Below are 20,432 nucleotides of genomic sequence, written 5' to 3' on the forward strand. Positions count from 1 at the left end.
TCTGGCCACGTAAGAGGGAAAGGGCGGAGGCAGAAACACACGTCACCGTTCCCAGCGCGGGGAGCACGGCTGGCTAAGGGCAGAGCTCACAACACTTTACGCTGCCATGGGCTGGCACGGGGCTCGCCTCTCGCCCGACACCACCGTGGTCAGAGCCGGGCACCAGCGCCCAGGCAGCCCCAGCGGCACGGTGACGGCCCGTGGAAAAAGCACTGGGCTCAGAGGAGGATTTCAAGCATTTTCCACTCATTCCCTCCTGCAAAGCGGGAACCAGGAGGGTGTGGGGGCAGAGAGGCAGGAAATCTCCTGGAGACGCTGAGCTATAAACAGGCGGCAAAGAGGGCAGGACCAAAGTGGCTGGTCCCACGCGGACCCTGCGGGCGCACGCTTGCCCCGCTCGCACCGGGAAAGCCGAGGCCACGCTGCCGGGGCGGATGCTGGGAGGAGCAGAAATCGCGCATACCGCACGCTCCCCCCCACGCCGCCCCATGAATGGGCCGCATTCACGCCCAGCGATATTAATAGTTCCCAGCGTACTGCCGAGGAATGGCAGAGCGTCCACGGGCTCGCCTTCAGGCCGCCCCGCCGCCTGCACAAGCTGCCCAGTGTGCACACGCGTCCGCTCACACCGGGTGCCCAGCAAAGGGGTTAACGCTGCCTGCGGCCGGCAGCTGCGGAGGAGGGACGAGGCAGGGAACAGCCTGGAGCACGCTGCCCTCCCGGGCAGGGCAGGGAGGAACCGGGGCTGCCAGCCCGAGCACGCCCGGGGCCGGGAGGTGCCGTGCCCAGCCCTGGGCAACCACCGCAGCAAGGGGAGAGGGGCTGCTCAGGGTGGCCCAAAGGGCGTCGCTGAGAAGGGATAGGAAAAAATCCAACAGAGGCCCTTTGGGGCTGGCTGAATACCAGGAAAAAACATCAGGAAGGGTGAACAGGCTGGGGAGCTGCCTCCTCCTCCTCCTCCCAGCAGGGAGGGTGGGTGCCACCTGGCTGCTCAGGACACCCAGACCTAAACCTGAGAAAGCTCCAGTAACGGGCTCGAAGGAATAACCTTGGCCTGGCACTTACAGGGGACCGTAAACAGGACCTCAGAAGAGCTGTGTGCACCCCAACGCACCCCGAGCCCGGCAGGTGGACAGGGCTGAGCGAGCGGAGCCCCCTCAGCCCCACGCCCCCAGGGAAAGCCGGGTTCAATCCTGACCCTACCTGTAAAGAGCAGCATGCACATACCGCCCGGCCCCAGCCACAGACCTGAGAGCAAGGCATTTGCGGGTGAGCCGTTTGTGCTGCCCGCACTGCAGCCTGGCTTCTGCCTCCTTGCCCACCAGCGCTCAAACCCCTTCCCTCCTCTGGGCGAGGTCCGGTAGGAAAATTGGCCAGGCCGCGCCGTAGCTACAGGTGAAGGCTCACTTTGTGGCACAGACCGCACCGAGAGATGCACGCTGAGCACCCCTGCCGGGGCCGGGGTGCTGAACACTGCTGCTGAAAAAGGCCAGTTATCGGGCTGGATCCGCATATCCCTGGATCAGACACCCCAGCGGACAGAGCACCTCCAGATGCGACGGGCACACCGACGCATGCGGCTTACCCCGCCCGGCCGGGGGGCGAGGGAGGGCTTCCCCCCACGGGGGGCTTCCCCAGGCTCCAGCGGGACCCCCAGGCTCAGCCACAGGCGCTCGCGAGGGCAAATCACTTGGGGAGCACCCGGCCAGGTCACGGCGGGCCTGCAGAGCCGGGGGCAGCGGCAGCAGCAGCGGCAGCAGCAGCAGCAGCACCGCCCGCCGCGCCCCGGCCACCCACGCGTGACCGTGACCGTGACCGTGACCCCGCGGCGCGGGGCGCCCTCTGCCGGCCACGGCGCGCCGCACCCCGCGCCCGGCGGAAACGGCCTGGAGAAGCCAAAGCAAGGACACGGCCTAAAAATGGGAAAAAACCCAACGTGAATCCACAGGAAAGCGTCTTTGCCGCAGCTGCCCGCCCACCGCGAAAGGAAAACCCACGCAGCCACAGCGAGCACATCCTGGGCAGCCCCGAGACGGTCATCATCTGCTGCTCCAACCACCAGAATAAACAGCGGGGGGGGAAAAGTTAACTTTTTCTTTCAGGTGTATAAATAAAAACCGACCACAGAAACGAACAGACCAGAAGTGGGTGTCCTGGGGTAAATTTATTCACAGGCTCGGGGGACCCTTGCTCTGCTAATGCAAGCATTATTCACGTTTCATAATTTTCCACTGCCGCAGATGGAGACCAGGAGAAGCCCACGACATTGCCACGTGAACCAGCTTCATCCGGGTCTGACCCCATGTCAGCCTGCACTTGCCGCCCTCTCCCACCTCGGGGTGCCTGACTTACTTATTTCTCTCTCCGGCCACCCAGTGCAGAACGCTTGTTGGCTTTTCTCAATCCCCAGCTATAAAAGCAGCCACCCACACCGCTGCCACCGCCGCCCTTCAGACCCCTGGGTCCCCAGTAAAGCCCCCGCAGCGATGCCAGGCCCCACAGAGCATCCCTGACACACCTGCAAGCGGCAAACCTGCCCGCGGGTCCTGCTGGGGTCCGCCACGGCAGCGCGGGTGCGTTTGTGCCCTTGCACAGCACGTGGATCCACGCGGGGTACTGGGGCGTTATTCATAAATGGCCACAAACCCGATTTGGCATCGGGGATCCCGCTCAAGGCCCCAGTAACAGCAAGTGGGAGAGGAGCTGCCTGCTCCTCCCCTCCTGCCCGCTTCAGGATCTCTCCGCAGCACAGGTAACCCAGAAACCACCTTTGCCCCATCCACCTTGACCCCAGCTGGGCCCCGCTGCATCCCTCCGAGGAGGAGGTCAGACTCAACCACGGCAGGCCGAGGAGGAGGAGGGGGAGGCACGTCCCAAGAGCCAGCCCCGGCCGCTCGCAGGGCGGCTTCTGGGGCCGCGGGGATGCTCCAGCGCCGGTCTCGGCACAGGGTCAGCACCAGTGTCAAGTGAGAAGCTGGCTCCGGCCAAGAGGAGGAGGAGGATGGTTTCAATATCCTTGTTTACGAGAGGAAACTCAGGGGGAAGAAGTTAACTGGCACACACGAAATGGCAGACGGAGCCAGCGTCACCAGCTGCATGAGTACAGCCCGCAGGATTTCATCAATCCTGAATTCCCCAGCTTCCCAGGGAGGAGGGCAAGAGGGAGGAAAAGAGAAGCTGAGACATACACACAACAGCATCATTCATGGGAGCTGATTTTGTGCAACAAGGGTCCTGTGTCTGGCCCAGAGCTCAGGGCAATTAAAACAGCAGCCACAGATCTCAGAGAAACAGCAGGAATTTATCTGAGGAATCTGGATTATGTGGCCACTGCTGAACCAGAGCAAAAAGCCTCCAGCTCCTGGAAGGTAAACACGTTGGCGAGCAATGAGAAGCAGCAACCAGCTCAATTACCCCAACTGTTCCTGCTTCACCCACCCATGCCAGAGCCTCCTCCCGTTACATCAAGGGGGCATCACTGCTGCTGGTCCTCCCTCCGTGCGAACAGTACCACCAAGGGGATGGTGGAGAACCAGGTCCCCCGATCCACGCATGGACTTTGCCACCGCGGGCAGAGAGAAGAGCAGCCTGGCAGAGGAGGCATCACGGTGTTTGCAGTCAGGGGCCACAAGCGATGCTGACTACTGCAGCTCTGCACAGGGGGGTGCAACACACCAGAGTGGTTTGCTGTTCCAGAGAAAACAGTGGTGGTTTGCAAGTCTAAGAAAGTGGTTTTCCATTCTGGTCCAGCCTCGGGAAGCACGTACAGGGTTTACCAAGACAAGTGAAAGAGACGAGATGCCAATTAATCTCTTGGAAATCTTACTGGCACGGCTGGCTCCTGGGAGCAGCTACAGAGAGGATATGCGGCTGTGCTCCCAGCTCTCGTGCAGATCATCCCAAAACAACCTCCTCCCCACTCTGTCCCCTGCCCCGCTGGGCCGACAGCCCCTGGCTACAGCTCACCCCAGCGTGCCGGCCCCGAGGTGGGCAGCGTCACCGGCACGGGGTCCGGCAGCGGGAGCTCTTTGAAAAACTCCGTTTTCCCCTCGCCTACGACAAACTAAGCTGACCCCCCCATCCCTGAGGAATAACCTGTGTCCACCCAGTGCGTTTTGGGCCATTCCCGAAGGGATCGTTTAACAGCAGGAGGAATGAGTCTCCAGCACAAGTCTCGGGGAGGTACGAGATGTAATCCTTCACTGGGCATCGCAGCTGACTGAGAAACCGAGCCACAGCGGTTCTTCTTTCACACGACCCAAAATAAATCACTTTCAAGATTGTTATCCACATGTCGTTGTCACAGTCATCTTTAAAAGCCACATCAAACCAGTTTTAGCACTGGAGTTCCAAACGAAGAAAAATTCCTTAAGTATTTTAACAGCCTTAATAAAAAGACTCATACAAGCAGCATTAAGACACTATCAAATAATAATGCCTTTTTTTGGATGAAAAGTGTGGGGTTCTTTTCTTCCGACGGCCCCGCAGGCGGGTGATCTGCTCTACCAGTTGGCCCAGGACAGGCACCACTCGGCTTTGGGACCCACGGCTCCTCACCCACCGGTGATGCCCCCCACCCTCCACCGCTCCCAGCGTCTTCCCTCTCCCCCAGAGTTTTCATAGCAAGGAGAGGGACGGGGGCTGCAGCAGCACTGAGACATCCCCGCTCTATCACACCCCGAACACACAGAAAACCGGTCTCTACCATGGGGCTAGCAAACAGAGCAGGGTTAGCACCTGCAATATTAAAGTGACAAGGCTCAAGGCTCAGCATCGTTACCAGCCCTTATAAACACATTAAACCTCACCAGCACTGCAGTTTTCCTCGGGGACATCAGCAGACACGACCTGTCCCTCCTGCCGCACCAGGCACAGCCGTATCAGCCCGCTCGGGCACAGCAGGCAGCAGAGACCCCGGGCCAGAGCATCACCAAATTCGCACGATTTCAGACCGAAAGGAGGGCAAAACCCCAAGCCGCGCTCTGCCTTTGGCACCGCCCCCGCGCTGGCCCCCACGGAGCCCCCTTCCACCGGCGGCCCCGGCCCGGAGCCCCCGCCCTCCCCGCCGCTGCGCCCCCGGCCCCGGCCCGACCCCCGCGGGCAGCCGGGCTGCTCCCCGCCGCTTCCCACCGGCCGAGCCGCGCAGCGGGGAATAGGAGGAGGCAGAGGAGCGGGGGGCTGCGGGGGCTGTTGTCCCGAAGGAAGCCCCGGCTCCCAGCGGCTCGGCCGCCCCGGGGCTCCCGCTGCCGTCCGAGCCCGCACTCACCTGCTCGCCCGCGCCGTCCCCACCCGCAGGGAGCAGCGGCCGCGGCGCGGCGGAGCCGCAGCCCCAGGGAGCGCCCGGAGCCCCAGCGCGGCGGCGACCCCGGCCCGGCCCCGGCCCCGGCCCCGGCCCCGGCCCCGGCCCCGGCCCCGGCCCCGCGGCTGCCCATCGCTGCGCTCCGCCGCGGGAAGGGCGAGCGGCGGCGGCTCCTCCCCCGCCGGGGCCGCGGTGCCCCGGGCCGGGGCCGCCGAGCGCAGCCCCGCCGCTGCGGGCCGGGGGACCGCCCGCTGCCCGCCCGCTGATGTCCTCCCCCCGCGGAGACCGAGGGGCAGCGCCGCCGGCAGAGGCTCCCGCTGGCCCCGGGGAGGCAGCCGCTGGCCCGGGGGAGGCTCCCGCTCGCCCCGGGGGAGGCTCCCGCTCCCTCCGCCGCCCCTCGCCCTCCGCAGCCTCCCCTGCGCGGCCGCGGCCGGAGCGCGGTGCCTCGGAGGCAGCAGCGGCCACCGCGGGCCGCCTGGCACCGGGGCCGGGTCGGGGCCCTGCGGCGCTGATCCACGCGTCCCGCGTGTCACCTGCATCCACCTCAGACTGGGTCACCGGCGGCCCGGTCCGACACGGCATCGCTGCGGCTGGGAACGCTCCCGCTCCCTGCCTCTGCTCCTCGGGGCGAGCTGGTAGTCAAGGCACCGCGGACGTTTCAGGCAGGATCCAGAGTCTCTTCGTTACGAAGAGAAGGAATTAACATGATCAGACTGGCCTGCAAACACCTCACACCTTTTTTTTCCCATCTGACCTCTCACGCTTTGAAAAGAAAACCACACGAGTATTACAAAGCACCCACAAAGGCCGTGTTTGCTTGCACAGCCTGGAGCCTCCTTCATTTCCAGCAGAGCTCTCTCCAGAAGCACAGCCGGGTTATTTCAGACACAGGAAACATTACCTTTCTTTGCGTTTTTGATGCTGCTTACAAGCCAAAGCTCTTACCAAAGAAAAAACACTGTACAGCCGAACCTTTCTGTCAGTTTTCGATGTATTTTCTCATTTAATTTCAGGGGAGTAACCACACTCGAAACTTCCCTCTTGATCCTTTTGCTCTCATGAAAACTGCCCGGAGGATGCAGATATAAATGTCCTTTCTTGCCTGCGATTTCTTTCCAGTCTGTCTCAATCGCTCCTCGCTGCCGCGGGAAAAACGTGGCGGCACAGGGGCACCAGGCGGCCAAAGGGGGCTTTTCCCAGCTCAGTCTCCGCACTTGCCAAGCGCCCCGCAGCCCAGCCGGCGCGCGGAAAAACCCCTCTCTAACCAAGGCTCTTCCTTTCTGGCCTTCAAATAAAATCACCCAATTCGTGATAGGATCCGGCTGCTCAGAGGGAGGAATCTGCATTTTGTCAGCTACGGGAAACAGAAAAACTTGCAGACCCCGAAATGAAAGTCCCAGAAGGACAGGGGAGATGAGCTGGGGGATGGGGATCGGTTACTGCAGCAGGCGCTGGCTTTCCGAGTTACAGAAATTTTTATGGGTAGAAGGGGAACAAGGACAAGAAATGGCTTCATTTCATGGGCTGGAGGGGCCTCTTGCCTCTGAGAAATGGTTTCCCCACAATCATTTATTGGAAAAACTGAAGTGTGGCCAAGTCAGTTTTGATTTTCTTTTAAAGCATTCTTTCTCAGTTCAGGGTTTCGGCTTGTTTCTCCGGGGCTGGCTGTGGCAGCAGGGGCGCCCGGCGGCCTGCCCGTCCCGCGGGGCAGAGCGGGCGGAACGGGGGCCGATCCAGCAGCCTTCGCGTTTTTGCCGAAAGAGCAAAAAGGTGACAAAAGAACAAACCAAAAGTGCTTAAAATTACTGTAGGCCAAGATATTAACAGGAGTCCTTTGCATGCCCATATCACTGCCACGGCGGTTCCTGTTAATTAACGAAGGATGTAATTATATGCACGGCTCCATGGATCTACACGGGACCTGCCTCTCCTGCAAGCCGTTCTCCGGGGGGCTGCAGAGGCGCAGCAGCACGAAGGAGCAGCTCCCGGGAAGCAGCTGGGCGTCAGGGAGGCACCGACGGGGCCGGGCAGTGCCCAGCACAGTGCTGGGAAGGGGGTGATTGAAACAGCGCAGGAGGCACCTACCCACAAATACCCCAGCCAGGGACCCACCGGGAACGGGCACGAAACGTCAGAGCTTGCAACCCTGGCTCTGCCCAGGGCCTTCAGCACCAGCCTGCCTCCTAGGGGGAATTAAACCAATACGGAGAAATAGGGACCAAGAGCTCAGCGGTTCAAAAATAACCTCGAGGGTCCGCTGAGGAGGCTGAACCGCTGGGGGCTGTGTCTCGAGCCTCAGGAGACGCTGTCCCCAGCTCCTGAGAAAACAGCTGACGGAAAGAAGCACAAACTGTTTTTCTGAAGCTGCCCTGGCAGGGTGATTTTTAGTGTCCAAATTCTTGTTTAGGAATTATCTTTGTACTTTTTTTTTAAACTTTTCCACTACTTAGAGCTAATCACAAAGCATTTTACACAAGCCAGGCAGGGGATCAATCCCCAGTGACAGGCGAGTGCTCAGGAGTGAGGCCACGGGGGCTGTAACAGAAGGAAAAGGAGAGAATGTGAGAAACAACTCTTTCCCTTCAGGGGAAATAACCAAAAGAGCAGCAGAGCCCGTCCGAGCGCGGGTCAGGCACCGCTGCTCCCAGGCCAGCACCAGCGCGGCCCTGGGATGGGACCCGAAGTTACGCCGGGATGGAGGCCGGCATTTCAGTGTGATTCATCAGCCAAGCCCGAGACTGACCCCGCGGGTGGGCAGGGAAGAGGAAGGAGCAATGCAGGCTCCCTTTCATCACATGTCACACCAAACCCACTAATAATCACATTCAGTTCAGCTTTTCTACTTCCTACCTCTTCACTCGGGATCCAGACCCGTGACCATGTTGTCTACCATGTAACGGGCAGCAATTTCTCAAGGAGCTCCAGAAGTCCCCAGAAATGGGTCCCTGCAGCCGTGGCCAGCATCACCCCCCACCCCACCCCACGCCTCCAGGCCATGGATCTCCTCCGCTCTCCTCCCTTGCGTCGATGCTGCAGCCACCGCGGTGCTGAGGGTAGTGGTGCCGGTCCCCACACTCCCACGTGTCCCGGCACGGCCGCACACCCTCACAGCAGCCACCCTGCCGGCCCCCCCGTCCCTCTCCCTTTCAACCCGTTCAGGCAATGACAGAAAAACAGGTCCCAGTCCCCCTTCTTCTCCCCCAAAAACCAGGGCAGCAAACGTGCAGGCACATGCCAGGCGAGGACCGAAGGGCTCGTGCTCCGGCTACAAACCAACAGAACCAGCGTGTAAAGAGAGAGGAAGAACTCAGCTGTGACAACGTATCAACAACAGCTAAATTTAGCGGGTTATTTTTGGAGATCCAGATGCTGGGTAAATACAGCCTTATTATTTCATGCTGGGGCAAAAGTTCAGCAGAGTCCCTCGTGCTTCTTTTCGCTATTATTTCACCACTTCCAGCCGCAGAAGCCCACTGTGGAACGCTGTAATATCATCATTGCCTGGCTGCACTGACAGCAGCCGGGAGCTCAGTCCCCGTCCCTCGGCAGCTGGAGGAGGCCACTGCTTAATGACATTAGCAGAGCACGCTCCCGATCCTACTTTTGGAGAGGCCCGATGCTGCTATCAGCAGGAGTTTATTTGGAGGATGCGGTTTTCACGCGCACGGCTGGTGTGCAAGCCTTTCCTTTCTGCTTTGTCCAGAACAATACGTGGGAAGTGAGTCTCGGAGAGGAAGCAGAGGGTTAGGAAATCCATGGAAACCTGGCTCCGGCGGGGTCTGCTCCAGCTGGACAGCTCGGGGCCGCGCAGCGGGCACCGTGTCCCAGGCGGCCGGCGGCTGCCCGCAGGAGGGGACCCGCGGGGCCATGCGAGGTGGGGTCCTGCGGCTGGGCAGGCGGTGGGACAGCAGGGACACAGGGCTACCTGCTCACACCACAGGAAGGGAGAGCTCTCCGGGTAGCACACTGCACAGTTTTGGCTGATTCGTCTCAAAAATCAAAGTGCTGGGGTTTTCCTTCAGTTAAATTGAGAGACAGGCTGTGAGCCTGCCCGTGGAGGCAGGTTACCGGCGGTGACTGTTCACCGGTTGCCTCGGCGCTCACTGCCGGCACAGGCGATGCCCCGCTGGGCTGGCAGCCGCTGCCAGGAGGAGACTGAGCCCTGCTGAAATGTTACCTCCAAGCAAGCAGATGAAATCCAAGTTGTTTTCCCCCGTTACTGCTGAGGGCGCCGAGCACAGCATACCCAGCTATTTTAATGACAGTGGGAAGCAGCACATTTTGCACAGCTGGCGTTCAGGGAAGGGGCCGCGGCAGCACAGCCCCAGCTCCCAGCTGCTCACAGGCAGGGACGGGGCCCGGAGCCGGGAACAGGTCCGGCTGCGCCTCGGGAAGCGGCAGAGGGAGTTTGCCGGGCGTGCTGGGAGAGGAGCGCTGCTGCGGGGGGGAATCAGGGGCAGGCTCTGGGAGCCGATGGAAGAGCCAGGAGAGGCACGTTCCTAACAGTGACCAGGATAAATGCAGAACCAGCTCAACCCTGCCTCGTGCCCTTGTCTAATGGGCTGAGGTCCTCTTGGCGCCTGCCCCAAAGAGACTAAAAAATCATCCAAGAAGGGAATGGTGTCTCCTGAGACCACTGTCTGAACGTTTCCTTAAGTGATCCCCGTTTGTCAGAGCAGCTTCTGGGGACGATCAGCCAAGAGGACAGCAAGCAACTGCACCGGCCTCTTCTCAGAGCTTTAGAAACCCCAGCAGAGGGTAGGAACCGACAGCAGGCTTGCTCCAAGTCCAGTGTAATTCACATGGAAGGGAGAGCTTCAACCACACTCCGCTGGGCACTGCGCTGCTGCAGATTGCAGTGATGCTGAGTACCCGCTGCGGCTCCAGTCGATGCATCGGGTCACAGGTGACAAATCCTCTGGTGTAAAACCACGCAGCTGCTCATGTACGTGAGGGCTCCTGCTCCTCCTGCCCTCAGACCCCATGCAAGCGTGACGCCGTGGCGGCTGAGCATCCCTCCAGTAGCGCGGAGCTCGTGGGACGTGGACGTGTGGCCAGGAAGGTGCGGGCTGGGATGGCTGTGGATGTAGCTGAGCCTTTACCAGGAGAGACTTGGATTTTACAGACAGCTTTAACCAAGGGGAAGAAAACCTATAGACGTTCTTCTGCCCAAAATCCTAGCCATGGATGTGATCTGTAGGAGTCTTCCCTGCCCCTTCCCTTGCACAGGGTTCGCTATCCCTTTTTAACAAGCTCTTGATATTCACGTTGTTAATCTATCCTGTGAATGGGCAGGAGAGACTACCCAGGGTTATCTCTGGAGCTCTGTTCACAAAGCACCTTTTGTTGCCCAGAGCTTTCTTGCGCCGGCCGGGCTCAGAGCTCACCTAACCCTTACGGGGATGAAAACCAAGAGGCCACGTCATTGCCCTGCAATGGGGAACTGCTCGGAGATCCCCGGGCACATCCCGCGGGCTCCCTGCAAGGCGGCGTTTCCCGTTTCACAGCGCCAGAGGCTCCGGCTGGCAGCACGGGCAGCACTGCTCCTCCCCGCCGTCGCTGCTGTTTGAGAGCCATCGTCCGCAGGATCTGTTCTGACCTCTGTGCCGAAAGCAGAGGAGCCGACGTGGGGCAGGGGAGTGATCCAGGGTCCCTCCGCTTCCAGAGCTGCTGAGAGCCAGTGACCATAAGCTGACTGCAGGACCAGACCAGGTTTACTTCTGGAGGCGTTGCTGAGCAAAGAGCCTCCATTAAACCAACGGGTGAGATTATAAAACGCAGGACCTCTACCCATCTTGCCCACGAGCAGGGCCATGCTTGCCCACGGGGCTGTTTCTCCGAGGTTGAACACGAGGACAAAGTGCGATCCAGAGCATTTCTTCCCACCCAGCAGAGCAGCAGCCAGGACCAGCAACACCGTTCCAGACAAGTTTGGCAGCGGGGCCCTGCAGTTTTCTTAAAACAAGCAGCTGGCTGTGCCCCGTCTGGGAGCCCACAAGCCCTGTCCCCATCCCTGGTCCCCAGCCCACAGGCGCACACCTCCTCCTCCTCCCGCAGACCACCGCCAGCCCCCGGCCTCCCCGGCACCCACAAGGCCCCACGGCGGGGTGGCCCCGACCCCCAGCCTCTCCCCCCGCGCCTTTGCAGAGGGACGGTTAGGGCAGAAGCAGCCTGTGGACGCAAGGACAACAACCACGGATCAGCCAGGAGCTGCAACACGATTCCCTCCTGCCCGGCTGTCGCTGGTGAGACATCTCAGTTACGCAAAGCGGAGTGGGCTCCAAGCCGGGGGAGACCTTCCTTCCCACGGCACGGCAGTTTCAAGGGTCTGGAGCTCCTAATGAGCTTATCTGCGGAGCATGAAGTTGTTCACCACAAAGAAGAGAGGAACAGAAAAGGAACCAGAAAGGAGCAGAGCCGCCGCCGGGCTGGGCTGCCCTGGTTAAACGGCTCACCGTGTCGGCACAGCTACGGCAGCACGCGCACACCGGCGAGGGGGCCCGCTCCTCTCCGCAGGGCTGCTCCACACACACAGCGGCCGGGATTTCACACCGTTAACTGGTGATTACTGCAACGTACGGCCAAGCCGTGTTTGCAGCCAGAGTGGGGAAAGGATGGGGCAAAAGAGGGGCTGGGGACATCTTGGGGGGGTCCCTCCTGCACCGCTGGGGCTCAGCGGGTGCCCTGGCTGGCACTGCCTCATGCTGGCTGCCTTTGCTGCCCCTTTGAAAAATAACAGTTTGGGGGAAAACTGAAGAAACCAGAAGCCCAGCAAGAGGATGGTCCTCTTCTTGTAACCCCTGCCCACCCCACAGTGATGGCATTCCTGCCCCAAAAAACATTGTCACAGCTTACCTGCATCTTTTTTATCTTCTAGAAATGTGAAACACTGTGAAGAGAAAAAAAAAAAGAACAGAAATCATTTTTTTATCTTTTTGATTTTCACATTCCTGGTCTCCTACCACTCAGATTTGGGCCCGATCCCTGCTCCAGCTCCTTCAGCTGCTGGTCCACGCCTGGGTGCCGCTGGAGTTTGGGAAGGGGGAGTTTGGGAGGTGCCGCAGGGTTCCCTTGTCTGGCTTTGGCTACAGAGGGCAACAAACACACACCCAAAATGAATCACAGAATGGTTTGGGTTGGAAGGGACCTTAAAGATCACCTGGTTCCAACCCCCTGCCATGGGCAGGGACACCTTCCACTAGACTAGGTTGCTCAAAAACCTCATCCAGCCTGGCCTTAAACACTTCCAGGGTTGGGGCATCCACAATTTTTCTGGGCAACCCGGTCCAGTGCCTCACCACCCTAAAATGAGCACAGCAGCGGACAGGAGGAGAGCGGGCGCAGGACAGAGCAGCGGGCACAGGGCAGAGGCAGCCCCAGGAGAGACGCGGGGCCGTGGGCCGGGGACCACGTCCCTCCCTGCTCCCCGGAGAGCACCTGGGACCAGCAGTGCCTGCTCTGGCTCTGAGGACAAGCGGAGCTCTAGCAAAGGACGTGCCCAGCAGGCGCCCACCACTGTGGCTCCCTGCCTCCTGGAAGCCATCAGAGGAGGAGCAGCAGCCGGGACCAGGGACTCTGCATCCCTGGGGCAGGCAAGGGAGACAGAGAGAGAGGGAGGGCTGGAGAGACAGACCTTTCTGCCTGACAGCTTGAGAAGGATGCTGCAAAATTGCCAGAGAGGGAACAGGTAGGCAGGCAAAGGCTGTCCGATCTGCAGCAAGGAACCAAAACAGAGGTCAGGAGGACGCGATCTGTTCCTCCAAATGTGCAGACCATGGTGCTCTGCTCTGTGACACTGTGAGCCATCTGCACACCACGCACCGTGCCCTGTGCATCACACCCGGGTCCACTCCCGCAGCCCCTGCACAGCCCTCTGGAAACAGGGCTCTGCCGCAGGAAACCGGCGGGTCACCTCCCCGAGCCTCTCCATGGGGTGGGGAAGGGGCCACCAGCACCACGCACAGGGGCTGCCCCTCGCCTGGGGCTGGACTTCCATGGGGACAAAGCCAAGGGAAGTGGGATTTACAGATGGCAGAGCCTCGCCAGCGCATGGGATAAGATGTCGATTTTCATGGAGATGGAGGAGCAGGAGGGTCCTGGCACTGCCCAGGTCCCGAGGTGAGCGCAGAGCCCAGGACTCTCCCCAGACCCCTCTCCAGGCACAGGCAAGTCCCCTCCAGTGCAGCTGCAGCCCTGCCGAGCGGGGCCAGAGGTGCCGGCAGGGCAGCGGGGATCGCTGCAGGAATGCAGCGCGCTGCTGAGCCGGCCTTTCCCACGGGCCGCCCGGGACCCCTCTTCCTGCCGGGGCAGCGGGGCTGGGGATGCCCCGGGGGGAGAGGGGCTTAACCATCTCCCCGCTGCCGGGCTTCTCGGGGCAGCACCTGCCTGAGGGCTGCGTGCTCGGCTCTGTGCTCCCCCAGCAGAGCCTGCGCAGACGCCCGAGCCCCGCTCTGGCAGCGTGTGGGAGACTGGAGAGCATCAGAGCCTAAAGTGTTTGGACAGGGAGATGATCGCCCTATCAGGTCTGTTATCACAAGCTCTGCAAACATCAGCCTTGCGGAGGCACACGCAGGTGACACCCACGGCGTGGGGCGAGGTCTGGCGGGCAGCGAGGTAGGGCTGAGGCAGCTCTGGGGAACCTCCTCGCCCCTGCCATCCTGTCCTGGCTCTAACACCTTTTTCCTGTGAAATCTTCCACCAGCTACAGCTCCACCTCATTTAACCTGGAAAGCTTTAACCCCATGGACAGAGCCCTGCATGTTTCTCCCTCTTCAAGAAATTCCTCTGCTGTTCATAGCGAGTAGCTGAGCAACACCGGGACGGGGAGGAAAACTGGAAACCAGGCTGAAGCAGAAGCCTCAGCCCCACACAAGGCCATCGGTGCTTGCCGAGGGAAATCAGGGGGGTGATGTCCTCCGTCCCTTTGGCTTCCCGGGCACCCAGGTGGCCCCAAAGCCCACCCAGCCGCTCGGCCCTGGGAGCAGCTCTCGGCTCTGGCCGGGCAGAGCTGCTCCCGGCTGCCCCTCTCCCAAAGCCTCGCACTCCACGGGGACTTGTCCAGCACTTGTGGGACCCAGGCGGGGATCAGCCAGGTCTCGTTTGCTGGTGGGAGGGCGGTTGCTGTGGAATTGACGTGGAAATATGGGAACGGCAGTATGCCGACCGAAGAAGAGAGAAACAAAGCGTCCACCAGAACACCTTGTGTTGCTGCAAGCAGAGCGATGGGAAACTTAAAACCAGCAAAGGAAACTATACAAAGAGCACAACTACTGCTGAACTTGGGAACAAGGCACCTGCAGTATCTAGCAGGGAGATTCTTATTGCCATTCTGGGGTTTTACGATGCCAAACTCAACAAGAGCCTCACGGGCTGAGCTAATGAGGAAGCACAAAATGCAGAAATGTCATTTTGGCCCTCACCTCTGAGCACTGGGGAAGCTCCCGACCAGGCGGAGTCCCCCATCCTTTGCTGCTGAGCCACCGCTCCGAGGGAAGCGCCGCTTTGCTTACACCTACCACAACAGATTTCCCTTTTCCCCATGGCAGGTAGCTGGAGGTGGTAAGCCAAGGGACTCTCACCCCTCTTCTCCAGGGCTTGTTCTCCTTGGGCAGCGCCCATCCCTTCTGAGCATAAAGCCCAGCTACCTCATGGCAAATATCTTCTGGAGCCCCCAATTGTCTGGAGTTTCTCTTATCACAGGCCCCTGCATGGGTCCCTGGCCATGACAGCTCAGGGCTCGGGGGTGACGGTGGGGAGGAAGAGCCCCAGAACCTAAGGACAAATTTACTCCCAGACCCATGAATGACTTTTGCCGACACTCAGTCCCCACACTGCTCCAGGCACACCGCAAAAGCGTTTTCTAAGCAAGAAGCAGGTAAAAATATCGACTTAAACAGTAAAACCGGAGGGTTCAGATGGGGAAGTATCCTCAGACGGGGGGGACTGGGAGTGTGTCCAGGGTGGGGAGGAGACCCACGCGCTGCCCGGGGCCGCGGCCAGAGGAGCAGCTGCAGCTGTGGGGGCTCGGTGCCCGCGAGGGCACAAGCCATCTCATAGCTCCCGGCAGCTCGCTACCTCCTCCACGCCACCCACACCAGCTGGGCAACCAGACCTGTCCTCAGGCATGATGTTACCAGTGGTCTGCTGGTTGCTTTCGACGTCGCTGAAGCCCGCAGGCACCGGGGAGCCCCGTGCGGGCCAGGCTGGAGCCCTCCGGGAGCTGCGGCTCTTCAAGGGGGGATGCAGGACCTGGTCCCTGTCACCACGAGCACGATGGCAATGACAACATGCAGCTCACAGGGACGAGGAGGGTTAACAAGGACTTGCTAAGCTCTCTGGAGACAGCAGGGACAAGACAGCTACTAATATTATTAATGAATTTCACAAATGTCATTTTTAGACTCAACTATTTTAAGCTTTGCATTGAAACCCCGGGGGAACAGCATGCATTCCACATTCATTTCACCACAGCAGATCCACTCGCTTGACACAGCCCGGTGTACAGCACTGGCTGGAAGGGGATTTTAGTGCTTTTTCCAGTCTGAAACTCCTGAAATCCATACTCACAATACCTCCAAAATCTACCCGGTACACCTACCTGGCACTGCACAGGCTGTGATACAAAAAATCCAACACAACAAACAGGGGCAGTCAAAGAGAGAGAGTTGCACGTTATTAAGGCGGCAGATGAGAAATTAAACCCGAATGAAAAATACCAGATGCCATGAGAACCACTGCTGCAGGAAATTAAAAACTCGGGGCCTCGGGTCTCACTGTTCCTTTGTCATCCCGCTCGCAGCCGCCCCGTTGCTTCAGGTCGGCGAAGCCAGACGTGGTCCCGCTGCCGCGCCGGGAGCGACCCGAGCCTCCGGGCGAGCCCCAGTTTGCAGGGTGCCCCCAGCCCAGCCGGCCGCGCCACCCGAGCGGTGCACGGCAGGACCCGGCTTGGTGCGCACAGACCACATCGGGGGGCTGGCAGCACACGCAGACACAGAGCCCACCAACGACGGCATTATAACCGCTGGTGCTGCATCCGTACACGCACCCCGCCCGCGTTCGGCCGGGCGCAGCACCCTGCCTGCCCTCGCGGCTGCGGGCTCCGAGACGCGGGTACCATCGCTGACGGGCAGCGGGTGAGCACTGGGCACGCTGGCCAATGCATCCACATGCGGCCCATCCAAAATTAACCTTTCACGTGCACGTGGGGCGCGGGCACGACATCCCTCCGGAGCAGACGTCAGGCACCGTGCACAAACCCCAGCCCTGCTAGAGACGCCTCCCCCACCTCCCTTCCGGCAGCTTCTCCTGAAATTAGGAGGGTGTCGAAAGACGGACACCGTTAAACGGAGGGTTCCTTACCTTGGCTCTTTTGAAGCAAGCCCAGAAAAAATCCAGCAATGGCATGATGGGCTGGGCAGGGGGGCAGACATGGAGCCCCCCTAGACCGCGGCGCTGCCCCCAGCCCCGGGGAGAGCCCACCCCGGCACCCCCATGGCTGCTGCCTGCGGCACACAGAGCCGGGCAGAGCCCCAGTGCGGGCAGGAGCTCGGCACAGGCAGGCAGGCAGGGAGGGAGGAGGCAGCGCTGCCGGCGGAGGCGGGCCAGCGATTCAAACCCTGCACCGTTATTCAGTTGGTTGCGAACAGGCTTGGACGGCGATTGAAATTCCCTGAAGATTGCGAGTTTTAAACAGCTCCAGGCTTTCCTTCCTGCCTCGAATGCACCGAGCAGTGCTCCTGTTCCCAGGCAGCGGGAAGGATCGAGAGAAAAGAAACTCCCCAGAGCAAAAGAAATGGGAGTTTGGCTGTCAAAGGCACATGTAGGACATTGGAAACCCAAACCCCAGACGGTTTAGGTTTTCACTCTGGCCCCTGCTCCAGCTCACTAGCAGCGGTCACAGATGCACTCGGGAGGGCTCTCGACACTCTCTCTCTCCAAGGGACAAGGTCACGTTGTCGTCCCCAGATGCCCCTGCCACAGCCTGCACGCTCCAGTGCGGCCAGGTTCACCACAGGCACCACGGGCAGCCGGTCTCTCCATGGGGCAGTGGGCACTGCTCGGCAAGCCTGCAGGTGTGACTCCAGCAGGGAGAAAAACATGGGGGGAAAAAACACGCCCAGCCACCAGATGCGGCCTAGCTATTCACTCCGACTCCATTCACAGCTCCTTATCTTCCTTCCGCAAACATTTGTGCAAGCTTAGCATTTGTTCACAAAAAGTACCATAATAAAAGGCAACGCCACAAACTTTTGTGCAAGCCATCCGGTGCACAGGCGCCCAGGTGAGAAGTCTTCTTGCAGGCACATAAGAAAACCTCACCAACCAGTGATTAACGAGATTATTTCAGAATAAGCAACAGCAAGTTGATCAGCAGTGATGCCCAGGCTGAGCCAAGGACACTTGGTGGATGCCCAGTGAGCTGGTGGCACCGCTCCTGCCCACCGGCCACCCCAGGCTGGCGCCTGGCTCCAAGGGCCCCACAGGACGATGCTGCCCGTGCACAGCCCGGGGCCCGTGCGTGCCGACGGCGGGTGGGTGGCATGTGCTGGCGTGCAGGAGCACAGCGGCTCTCCCCCAGGACAAGGCGTCATTTGTAGTGCGATACCCCAGCACAGAAGACCACGATGCAGCAGAGCTGGAGAAGCTGCACCCACCTGGAGAAGATGGCATCAGGCACCGCCACCCCTGTAGCATCCCGCAGACCTGACCTGCACCCAGGCCCCCCGGATCCGCAGCGCTGCCCCGGCATGGCACCGGCACGGCCCCGGCAGCAGCACGTGGGTGGTGTCAGTCCCAGCGCCGGCTCCAGCTGCCTCCTTCCATCTCCCCCTCGCTCATTCCTCAGCAGCGTTTTGGCACCGCTCCCGGGCTTGGCACTGGCCGCAGCTCCTCTGCCGTGTCCCCAGCATTACTGGGCCAGCACAGCGGGGCTGGAGGCACCGAGGCACAGTGTAAGCTTTGTGCGTCCGCCTCTTTTCTCCTTTAAATGCCTGGGGCTAGGAAGACAGTCTCACCTCTATGGGACGCTTGCCTGGCAAGCATTTTACCCGCAGGAGGGCACACGTAAGAGTTAAACCCAGGCGCTGCTGCCCAGTCAGTCACCCTCCATAACTCACCACTGCCTCAAGGGCCACAGGTTTTATTCCAAGGACTTGCAAATACTTCCCCGCAGTGGATGAAGGCATCTGGGACAAATGCCCGTTTCCAGACGTCCCCATCCATCTCACTGGGTACTGCTGCCATAGCGTTGAAACTGCCAGGGGACCCGTCACCACGGCAGAGCCGCTGAACGGCATTGCCACCAGAGGATCCTGCGGAAGGGGCTCCCGGCCACCGTCACTCCGGGCAGCCCGGGGAAACGTCTCAACCCTTCTTACAGGCTTTCCCCTCAGAGCAGGGCAGAGCCGGGGTGCACGGGCAGAGCTGGCCGTGGAGCCCCGGGCTGTAAGAGCAGGGCTTGCTGCCTGCAGAACGCACTGCTGGACCAGCAAGCGGGCAGGGGCCCGCGCATGTGCACGGGCCAGCGGCTACCCAGAGCTCCTGCCCTCGGTAAGGTTTGGGTACAGGAGACACACTCCGTTTCCATCTCTGCCAGGGCTGGGGCTGAAGGCAGCCGTCACAGGAGGCACCGTCCCTGCAGGGACGGCGGCGCTGCCGGGCTCTGCCCTGCTGGGCTCCTCTTCCCGTCAGGGGCTCGCCCGTCAGCACTGCTCTGCTTCGGGGGGAGGACAGGCGACTGCCCCTTCCAGCAAGCACAAGGCAGCACATCAGGTGGCAAACAGCTATGCACAATGTAATCGCGGCAGACCGATGGAGATGCCTGTCCTGCCAAACCCAGGAAAGTCCTTGCGGAAAGGGGGGGCAGCCACGCAGCGGCACAGGCGCAACTATACCGGCCCACCAGAAAGGCGCTGCCAGAGGAACGACCCCGCCAGCACCTCGCTTCACTGCTTGCTCTGGCGGCGTTAAGTCCTTTTCCCACTTCCTCCAAAAGCAAAAAAACCCCAAGTTAGTGCAAACAGAAGAAAGCTGTCTCCTTCCCAGGACCTGGGAGACAAACCACAGAGGATTCTGCATACTTGTGCAGCTTCTTCCTAGCCAGTCATCCCAAAAGCATTCAAGTAATTTTAAATCTAGGATCCTTCTCCAGCATACCAGGATACCACCCTCAGTAAGAATAGGTCCCGGGGACTGGATCCCCCGCAAAGTGGCTGAAGCCTGTACACACCAAAGCGGGTATTTCTGCCAAGCGATGCCAGGACGCAGGCTCCACTGCTACATTTCTCTTCCCAACATTTAATATACCTGCTCCACAGACATCCACAGGAAAAACAAAAGCAATTTCTATTCATTCTCTCTCTCTCTCTCTATGTATCACTATCACCTTCAGACTTACAGGAACGCCCATTTTAAACTCGAGTTAACTTTAAAAGGCTGATTCTAAGGAAAACTCCACACAGTACAGGCTCGCTAAGAGTTTTCCACGTGTGAATGCCAGCCCTGCCCGTCTGCTGCCCACAGTGCCCAGAGCTGGGATGGACACCAGGATGCTCACCAACCAGACCCCGCTCTGCGACAAACGTCTCGCTTTCTCCATAAACTCATGGGACAGGGCCGGTATTTTGGAGGAGAGGTACAGCCTCTTCTCACAACAGATCATCCCCCAGGGGATCCCATGTCGCCTCGAACAGGCCTGCGGCCAGGAGCTATTCCTGTCCCATTGATGAGCTATTGCCATCACGGCTGCTGCTCAGCAGCACCCGGGCACAGTATTAATAACAGCTAAAGGCTGGCAGCCTGCCAGGCAACGTCCCCACCGGCAAGAGAAGCCACCGTCACTGCTGGTACTGCTCCCGAGGGCTGGCCCCGCTTCTGCGGGAAAACGTGGGGCGTCTGAAGAGGCGTGAGCAGGGGGCAAGCTGCCTCACCAGCGAGCAGCCCCAGCGAGCCATTAGCATGCAGTGATTTTCCACTTGCTGCTGTGTGCAGGCATTTCCCTGAGGTCAGGAAGGGAGCAGCTACTCGCAGAGCAGGCGTTTGCCTTATTAGCATAGCGGGAACAGTAACCCTTTTCTTTTAATAACGCTGAATTGCTGGGCGGGTGCTGACGGGGCAGGGCTGGCAGCGCCGGGCA

At 60.2% G+C, this 20,432-nt stretch overlaps 1 protein-coding gene across 7 annotated transcripts in view; it reads right to left on the reverse strand.

Annotated features, from left to right (window-relative positions):
- Nucleotides 1-20,432, reverse strand: part of STARD8 (StAR related lipid transfer domain containing 8) — an 83,483-nt gene that overhangs the window by 50,017 nt on the left and 13,034 nt on the right. For 5 of the 7 annotated variants that reach the window (XM_087749221.1, XM_087749220.1, XM_087749219.1 and 2 more), the window contains one exon: nucleotides 12,155-12,188. In XM_087749221.1, the coding sequence (XP_087605347.1) occupies nucleotides 12,155-12,188 (34 nt within the window). Of the gene's footprint in view, nucleotides 1-5,266; nucleotides 5,325-12,154; nucleotides 12,189-16,657; nucleotides 16,813-20,432 lie in introns of those variants that run through there. The other 2 variants (XM_087749224.1, XM_087749229.1) reach the window with 2 other exon arrangements.

This window comes from Nipponia nippon, unplaced genomic scaffold (genome assembly GCF_047370975.1).
Source record: "Nipponia nippon isolate SJK-2023a ecotype South Korea unplaced genomic scaffold, ASM4737097v1 scaffold_12, whole genome shotgun sequence".
Classification (NCBI taxonomy): Eukaryota; Metazoa; Chordata; class Aves; order Pelecaniformes; family Threskiornithidae; genus Nipponia; species Nipponia nippon.